At 35.3% G+C, this 9,924-nt stretch overlaps 2 protein-coding genes and 1 pseudogene across 2 annotated transcripts in view; 1 reads left to right on the forward strand and 2 right to left on the reverse strand.

Annotated features, from left to right (window-relative positions):
* Nucleotides 1-2,498, reverse strand: part of LOC104733638 (histone-lysine N-methyltransferase ATXR3-like) — a 12,233-nt gene extending 9,735 nt beyond the window's left edge. The window contains exons 1-2 of the mRNA XM_010453207.2: nt 2,171-2,498; nt 4-2,005 (exon numbers count right to left, since the gene is read on the reverse strand). Of these exons, the coding sequence (XP_010451509.1) occupies nt 4-1,851 (1,848 nt within the window). The 5' untranslated portion in view covers nt 1,852-2,005; nt 2,171-2,498. The remainder of the gene's footprint in view (nt 1-3; nt 2,006-2,170) is intronic.
* LOC104732131 lies at nt 5,311-6,940 on the reverse strand (annotated as a pseudogene).
* LOC104733639 lies at nt 8,094-9,526 on the forward strand. The gene is made up of 3 exons (XM_010453208.1): nt 8,094-8,117; nt 8,333-8,401; nt 8,672-9,526. Exon 3 carries the CDS (start codon nt 8,684-8,686, stop codon nt 9,524-9,526), a length of 843 nt encoding a protein of 280 aa, XP_010451510.1. The 5' UTR covers nt 8,094-8,117; nt 8,333-8,401; nt 8,672-8,683.

A 9,924-nucleotide genomic window follows, 5' to 3' on the forward strand; every position in this document is an offset into this window, starting at 1 on the left:
GTCCATATCTACCTCCATTGATGGCAACTCTACAGTAGAGGCTTCACCAACTTGCACAGGCTCTTTTCCCATTGCACATGGACTTGGAATTTTGGATGAATCACAGACGGAATTTTTCTCAACCACGGGATTATTGTTGTAGAGAATATTTTTACCTTGCAATTCTTTGCTTGATGAGTGGAACTCTTTTCCATTAGAATCCTTATATTTGTGCTTATTATCAAGCTCCGTACCAGTCTGAAAATCCCTCCTCTCCCGTACTCCACTTTTCCTGCTTATTTCCCTTTGCCCGTTACGCCTGTTACGGTCACTCTGGGTATCTTCCATATAGTTAGGAGTACAGTCTCTGCGGTCACTGGGCCTTGAGCGATCATGAGGTGACCACTCAGAATAGCTTGGACTTCTTCTATAATCATGGTGACGGCGGTCACGAGGAGACCTTTTACGAGCATGTGCAGACTTCTCAAAGATGTACGGTGATCTCTCCCGAGCATATGGTGATCTCTCTCGATGGACTGGACTTCTATCCCGGTGTTCATAGTACCTAGACCGGTCATGTGGGTCCCAATCAGATCGTGCAGGGCTGTGTCCATGCCTGTCTGAAAAGGCCTTGGTAGGGAAAGGTCCGTCTTGATGCTTTCTAGGATACTTATCCAGAGGGGAAGTTTTTGATGAATATGAATCTCTGTACGGCCTCTCAGCAGAATGCCGTGAGTAGTGGTCTGAGTGAAGAGAGCGAGAACAATCATCTGAAAGTTTTCTACATTTAGAGCTCCCATAATCCCCATAATCAGCATAGGAGTGTTTGCGCTCAACGCTATCTGGTTCAGCTCCATGTCGCTTCAATCTGTTCACAGTAGAAGAGTACTCCTTTACAAGATTACTGGGATTGTTGTATTCACTCTTGTGTAAATTTTCCTCTATAACAATTTTAGAACTGATTCTTGTAGCCCTGTCATACCCACTTCTGAAGTCTCTCCGGTGGTAGATATCTTCATTTGCAAATCTTCCACCAGGCGGGGTACGTTCATAATCATATTCATATTTCCACGCTTTCTCTCTGTCTACTCCATTCCTACGAGATCTGGCGTAACTATGATCATCCATTTTTTGCCATCTGTCTGGGATGAATTCCCCTTTTTCAATTTCATCACTGGGATCTCTCCATGATCTGAAGTCTCTTTCTTCCTTATCTCCTTTCCAGTTCTTATCTGCGGAAAAATCCCTTCTCTCCACATACCCTTTATGATATTTTAGATAACTGAACTCACCCTTGGAAGGTTCATCTTTCTTCCAAGTCTCCCCAATAATCTCGCCCTTTTCGATCTCACTCCTCTGCAATGACCTTACTGGCGAGATTTCACCATTCTCCAAATCCCCAGGAGGCTTCAACGTACCTAATTCACCCTCTTCCACTTCATCCTTAAACCCAGAATCTCCACCGTTCTCAACTTCTTTATTCTCACTACTAGTTCCTCCTTTAAATTCACTCTTCACCTCCTGCTCTTTCGGCTGCAACTGTGACTCCACAGGGAGTTGCACTACCTGCGTCGTCTGTTCTTTCGACAGAACCTCTCCTTGTTTCTGCGGCTGTTTGAGCCTCCTCTTAACAACTTTACGAATTACCTTAACAATTCTCTTCTTCTTAACTGGCTGAGACGCTGAAGGTTTATTATTATCATCAGCTGGCTGAGACTCCGGAACCTTAGTTGAGATAGATGTGTGACCATTGTCCGAAGTAGCAGCACTCTTGCTTTCATTGCCTCCACAAAGAGTCGTCTTCTTCTCCACAATTGGAAGCTTTTCCATGATATTCAGTAGAGGCATGCATGCGACACCCCCATCGCTCATGGAGGAAACACCAATCCAAATTTCTCAGTAACCAAAAACACTTCCCCCTAATTTCCCCCTTTCCCGGGGAAATCAATACTCATGCTTTTGCTTCAGAACCTCACCGCTAAAGTTCGCCAATTTCTCCCAACACACCGGACTAAACTCACCAACCCTGAAACACCCAAAAAGTAAATGTAGGGTTAGCTTTAACCCAGCGAAACCAAAGGGGGCAAGGAAGAACGAGGAAATCTCAAAACCCTACAAAGGACCAAATTGACGAAATAGAAGAGACGGAAGAGACGCGAAAACAAACGAATTGAAGCTAGAAAAGTTTTACCGGGAAGATAACGAAACCTAAAAGAAACGGATCAAGAACCCTAGAATGGAGCTAAGAGAGATACGAATGAACGAAGAGAAAGAAGGTGAATAATTTATCGAGGAACGAAGAGGGAATTAGATCGAGGTCAAAGGAAGAGAAATCGAGAAGAAAACCCTAGAGAAAGCTTCTCACTAAATCTCTCTCTCTCTCTCTCTCTCTGTATTGCTCTCGTTTCGCCGGGAAAAATCTCTGTGCGCGGCGTTGTTGTTTCTCTATTGCGACCTTCGCTTCTCTTCTGTATCGTTTGTGTTCTCTCTCTCTCTCTCTTTCTCCCTTAAGTTTTTTTTTTCTCTGAAAGACGAAAGCCGTCGTGTGTTAATTAATTTTTTTTTTCCTTGTATAATTTTTTTTGTTTACTTACTGGAAATTTCACTTTTCTTTATAAAAAAATATTCTCACCTTAATTAATTGAGATATGAATCCAAAAAAATAAAAAAGAGATATGAAATTGATAAATAGTATGATGAAATTACATGACAATAAGTAGACAAAATGATAATTGAGGGGAAGAAATCAAAAATGTACTGAAATAAGCAAACATGAATTGTACCGTGTTTTGCGGTTTTGGATAGATTTATATGTTGAGATATGTTGTTTTTTCGGTAACATGTTACCTTTTTACGAGAATATCTAAAATTTTCAAATAAATTTTTATTTATATTTTATCAATATGTGATATATTATAAAATCTTTATATTATTTAAAATTGGGATAATAAATTAATATGACAACAAATTAATTTTTATGTTGACCAAAAAATAAGAAGTTTTTATAAGTATACTATTTTTATAATTGGTAAATGTGTATATTTTAAATTTATTAAATTAAAGGTAATTTGGATATGTAACACTTTTTCTTGATTATTTACATATATAATTTGCAGATTATTAATCTATACTTTTTTAAAAGTGTGAAGAAACTTACATTTTTTGGGGGGAAAGACTGAATTACACTTTCATGGTGGATGTATATCACTTTTTGTATAATGGTGTTCATTTAGATAGGTGTATATATATATATATATATATATGTGTACATTGACACTAGTCCTCAACTATAACGATACAACTTTTATCGACAAATGTTACTTCTCTATTAGAAGTAAGTAAGTACTATCGACGCAAGAAACAAGGCTTAAAAGCTGCTTATTTTTTTTTTTTCCTAAGTAGTATGTAAATAATAACTATATTAAATTATTGTAGAAAACTAAATTTATTGGAGGAAAATAATCAGGGAGAGTTTTCTCCCTGTTTCCCACCAAAAAAAAGAAAAAAAATTGTTGGAAGAAAAAGAGTTATGTAGAAGGTTTGGAACAATAAAGAGGTGTCTTCAAGAAAAAAAATTACGTTTAAATTGGTATTTTTGATTATATGATATAACAGTGATGGATTTTTCTAAAAAACATCTATGGCATAATTTACCATTTTTTGCGGCTATTTTTTATGATAAAAGAAACCAATTTTTTTGAAAACAGGATTCGAAAATAAAAACGTAAAGTTGTCACAAAACATAAATTGAATCATTTCTTCGATAAGAGGAACTTTTTTTGTATACATAAAAGTATGGGTAGACTTGTATATAAAGGAGAATTATTATTTTTTTCCATACTGGTTAAATTTTAGGAACTAACTATCAAGTAAATGGTTCAATGTAGTATTGTTTATACATAAATAGATAGATGAATATATCTTGTCATTGAGACTAGTCCACAACTATAAGGATAAAAATTTCTTTGAAATTCTCTACAAAAAAATATATATTATTGATGCGAATAAATTATTATGGAAAAAGTTACAGATGTGGATTTATTTTTTGGAGCAAAAATATCTTACAAATAATAAAGAGATACGTGGAAGATTTTGAACAACGATGAGGTGTTTCTAATAATTTTTACGCTTAAATTAGTATTTTTAATTTTATAGTATAATAATAACCAAAATAAAGAAAATAATCTGCGGGATACCTTACCACTTTTGGTGGCTACTTTTTGACAACAGGAAAAGAAAACTAGAAGTAATTTGAAAACAAACAAACCAAAATTCAATGGTCATAAATCGTAAATTGAACCATTTTTCGACAAAAGAAAGTTTTTTTAACAAAAAGGCCGTGTTCGTTTAACAATCATACAATTCATATCGGCGACTGATTTTTTTTTTTTGACATATCAATTTTTTAATTATGAGTATTCTAAGGGATATAACTATAAATTTTGTAAAGTGAAAACAAAGATTTCTATTTTTATGGTGAAGATGAAGATACAGTTTTATAGATCTGATAATGATAATTTAATTTATAAAATCTAGCCACTGTCGCAAAATAAAGCTTGAGTTGTGTAGCTGGTTTTTTCAGCGATTCTGAAATTTGGTAATTGAAGTCGCAACGACAAAATATTATGAGAGATGGAGGAAAGTAAATGCAATTTCGAAGAGAGCCAAAATATATTATTCACTAGACTTGTATACCATAGAACAAACAAATTGTCATATTGATTAAATTTTAGGAACTTATAGTTAGTATCATCTCTTACTAATTAGTAAGTATCATCATCTCTTTTAAGTATGGTGACTATGGTATGGTAATTGGTAAGAAGAAGAAAAAAAAAAGCTCCTAGGCCAGTGAAAAATTCATTTGGCGCTCAAGGTATACGCTTTGAGCGGTAACATTTTCACTGTTCCGTTAGTAAACAGACACCTTGACCGTTAATAAACGTGGTGAAGCTTAAAAGAGATTCTGATTCTTTGAGTCTGAGCCATTAAATAAACAAACAGTAGACAAAGTAGAACCCGTTACATACTTCAATCAATGAATGTTATGGGCTTTCTCATGGGCCCGTTGGTGGTTGCTCATTCTTTTATTATGTAACCTCAAAAGTCTAAACTTTTAATTTAAGATGCTGAGAAAAAAGAAACAAGTTCTGTCCTAGAAAAGAGTAGTACATGATGATTAAAACATGTGGATATGAATATATGATCAATAATACAGATGGATATGATGAAGAACATATCCAGAAACCTTAGCCAAATGCTTCCAAGTTCCCGGATTTGTAACTAGTTTTTTAGCCAAACAAGATTGCAGAGTTAAAAAGTTTCAGATTTCCATTCATAACAACATAACCCCTAACGATAAAGATCATCAATCACATGTATCATGCTCTGGTAACTGTTTCTGATGCGATATCTTTAAATCCAAAGCAAAACAAAGCAAATGGAGAACTACAACACAGAATATTGGAAACCAAACCATGCACCGAGGTGTTTCAAGGTTAGGAAGTTTCTGCAGCTGGTTGCGTCACACCATGCTTAACCAAGAGCTTAGTGAGCGAGTCAGACGAGTGAATATGGTACTTAACACTTCCTGATGGAGTCAGATACACCTCAGCAAGCTCGAGTTTCTCAGCTGTCAAGCTTGTGCTGTCCATCGTCTTACTCAAAACCTTGATAGCGAGCTGAACCACCTCTTCCCTCGTTGCATCATCCTTGTAGTCTTGCTTAAGAATAGACTGAGCCGCTTGATGGTTTGCTCCAACGGCTGCAGCTTTCCATCCACCATAGTTTCCACTTGGGTCACTCATATACAGTTGAAACCCATGGTTCTTGTCCCAGCCAGCGAAAAGAAAGGAAACTCCAAACGGGCGGAGACCACCAAATTGTGTGTATCCTTGTTTGGTGTCACATAGAGACTGAACCAGCTGCTCAACCGGCATTGGCTCTTGGTACATAAAAGTGTAACGCTGAGCTTGGACTCTAGCGGTATTAATCAGAATGTTGGCATCAGACATTATACCAGCCACAGCACAGGCGACATGGTCATCGATCTTGTACAATTTTTTCAGTGGATGTAGAGGTCTGAAGAAGTTTAGAAGTGACTTTCTTCTCACCAACCAACACAACTCCATCTTTGGCCAAGATTCCAATTGCAGAACCAGCATTGCCAATAGCTTCCATAGCGTATTCCACTTGGTACAGACGACCTTCCGGTGAGAAAATTGTAGTGCGACTATCATACCTCCGAGACATTGTTGAAACAGCTGCACACCCCCCAACGAAACTATATCAGCAAAAGTTTCTATCTCTATTCATTCTACGACTAAGGGGCAGCTTCCAAAGAAAACTGAAGAACATTAAAACAGATTTTAAGTCACAAGGTTGAGTGATCCTAAGTCATTGTTCTCTGCAATTGATATTCTTAGAAGGTATATATTACTACTAAACAAGCGCACTCTGAGCAATTTCTCAGACTCTCGATGGTCACAGAACAACCCAAACCGGCTCAGACAAAAATAAAAATTGGGGGAAAATGCAAGCAGAGATAAAATTCAGCTGCATTTGAACTTCTCGTGAACAAGAACACAATTTCATAATTTATATGACAGTAGACTCAGAGGTTAAAGAAGACGACAACACTAAGAATCACGCACCAAATACATTGCAAACACTGAATTAATACATTGTATCAAAGAATCGCGTCAAGCTAGGGTTTTTCAACGCATCTAATCAAAGGAATCGAACAAAATCACCCAGATTTTACAGCAAACACTCCTGACTAAAAGAGAAACACAGATCCCACAAGTAAGAAAGACCATGTTTCGAATATGCTACGAGCAAAAATAGTATGAAATAACAGTGAGTAGAAAATAACCTGAAGAAAACTTCTCTCAGAATCCTCTTCTTCTGGGTTCTCGATTCTTTGATTTCGCTGAAGAACTTTGGTGCTGTGATTAAACGAAACTTGTGAACTTGTTTTACAAGAAAAATCAAGGGAAACAAAGAGAAGAAGAAAAGAAAAACTAATGGGCCTAACTGAAAATGGGTCAAAAAGCCCAAAGTCTCGTTTCAAAGGGTAAGGCTCAGAATTCTTATAAATTTTACCTAAAAAAAGTTCTAGTTTTGTATCCCAACTTCTCACACCTTCAATATCTTGTGATCTCTTCTCAAGGTTGGTCCAAATAATCATATTAGCCCAATACTCAACTCGGTTATTAGCATCTCTACAAAAATTCTCTTACAAGAATCTTAAAACATAGGATGAAAAAGAACATCAGTTGCAATAAGACTGCAAATAATATTGTTAAGAAACTAGTAAATACTTTTATTGCAACTGATGTTCTTTTTCATCCAATGTTTTGAATTTTGAATTTTGTTAGTTTTGAATTTTGTTAAGAAACTAGTAAATACTCTTAGAAATTAATTTCTATTTTCTATATTTAGGGAATCTACTTTTATCTCAAACAGTTAAAAAATAGATTTTTGAAAATTTTCAAATCCAAACCATTTTTAAAAAAAACCAAAACCATTACAGACATATTGGTAAACAAAAAAAAAACATTCAACATTTGTGTAACATCACTACAAGAAATTTGCTATATCACGTCGCTTTATTTACGACAGTACATAAACCGACGCAAAGTGAAAATATAGGAAGGAAATTTACGTCGGTTATCTAACTGACGTAAGTTTAGATAATTTAGTTTGTATTGGGCTTAATTAAACGTCCCTTTTACTATTTGGACTTAGGTCGAACAAATTAAACTCAATAATTCATTTGTAACACGACATCGCTTCAGAGAAAATAAAAAAATATCTTTAGACTAAACGTTCTTCTTTGCTTCATCTCTTTCTTTCAACAGTTCCGAGTACAGAAATTTTTCTCCATCGATGTCGAAATCGAAAGTGGAAAACTCAAATCAATCATAGGGTTTTTCGTTATTCTGCTTCTTTGATTACTTCAGAATCGTCCAAATCCCGATTGGAGTTCAGTTCTGACGATAAAATCATCTCTGCTCTCAAATTTTGAAAGGTTCGAAAGATAGATTTCTTAAATTTTTGGTGTGTTTGTGATGAAATAGCTCGATTCTACTGATTTGTGAAGAAGTTTTCGATTCGTGAAGAAGCTGTTTCAAATCTCTGTATATCTTCTCTTGAATTAAGTTTTTTCGATCTCTTTTTTTTTTTTTTAAATTTTATGATTCTGTGAATTACTCTTTGTAATCTGCTTTGGATTTTATCACTCTTTGTAACCTGTTTTGAATGAAATAAGCTCATAAATTGATTGTTAGCAATTACTTGGATCATGGTTGGATTATCACTAATGTTCTTACTTTGTGGCTTTGTTGTTACTCAGGCCTTACAACTCTCAACAAAAAGACACAGGCACATTAGAAACCAGTGGCAAAACAGATTCATTCCAAAGGTACCAACCATCATATCTTCTCGCATATTTTTATGAAATGATTCCTTGTTTTTAATGTACAGTCTAAAGTGTTTTGCTTAGTCCAAAGTGTTAGTTTACGTTGATTTGATAAAATCCATTCTGTATTAAGGTTAGAGTTTACGAATCAGTAGAACTTTTGGTCTAATATAATACATTCTTATTATACTGGTTTAAATCTTCTTAACTCTTGACTGATTGTTTATATGTGAAATATGGTCAAAATTGATAATTGGTTTACTTTATTGGTAGATTGATTATAAAATGGACAAGTCTTGGATCACAAAACATCGTTTATCTAAAGATTACAGAACTGGAGTCAAAATTTTTTTGGATTTTGCGTTTAGTGATATTAAGAAAGAGATGATAAAATGTCCTTGCCAGCGTTGCTGCCTGGTTAAATACAAGCATAGGGTTGATGTTGAGGGTGATTTAATATGTCATGGTATTCTACCAACATATACAAATTGGTATCTACATGGAGAAAAATTAGATTTCCATGAAGAGACCATTGGATTAGAATCTGAATCCAATGTAGATAACATGCTCCATAACCCGACGGTTGAAAACCAAACTAGAAATCTACTTGGAGATGCTTTTCCAAGTATGGATACTAGTTTTAATGAATCTGCTAGTATGCCCACTGATCAATCAAAGCAAAAAGAAGCATTTGATGATTTGTTAGCAGATGGTAATCAAGCTCTCTATGAAGGTTGTCAAGCGTTCAGCAAGTTATCGTTCACTCTTAAGCTATACCACATCAAGTGTATGTCTAGGATAAGTGACAAGGGAATGTCACTGATAATTGACCTTTTGAAAGAAGCTTTTGAGCATGCAAAGCTACCAGATTCATTTAACGATATGAAAAAGATTATCCGTAAGTTAGGATTTAACTATGAGTCTATTCATGTGTGTCCTAATGATTGCATGCTATATTGGGGAGATGATGCATCTAGAGACACTTGCAAAGTCTGTAAAAGTTCAAGATGGAAGACTAGGATAGTCGATGATTCAGTGGAGGAAAAGAAGAAGAAAAAAAAGCAACAAGCTGCTAAAGTTCTTAGATATTTTCCATTGAAACCACGCATGCAACGTCTCTTCACTTGAATCTCGACCAGCATTGGTTCCCGATGACCAATGGAAACATTTTGTGCATATCCAATTCACTGATAAAGCTAAGGTAAGAGTTATTGTTTTGTTGTGTTTATATGCCATATACATATATGTATTTGTCATTCTGGTATACTATTCTAATTGTAGAAAGTGAGACTGCGTAATATTAAAAGTCGAAGCGAATTAAAGATACTACATGCACTTGGAAAAAAGAGTTTGGCAAGAAAAGCTTATGAGATTGTAAGTCAATGTTTTATTATTTAGGTCTCTGTGATTTAGTTACTTTTAGTGACTGTATGAAGTAGTTGTTGTTAGTTTGTAATGATGCTTAATTGTGTACACATCTTATAGGAAGAGGAGACTGGCAAAGAACCAAGTCGAGCAGAAATGTT

This window comes from Camelina sativa, chromosome 12 (assembly GCF_000633955.1).
Source record: "Camelina sativa cultivar DH55 chromosome 12, Cs, whole genome shotgun sequence".
NCBI lineage: Eukaryota > Viridiplantae > Streptophyta > Magnoliopsida > Brassicales > Brassicaceae > Camelina > Camelina sativa.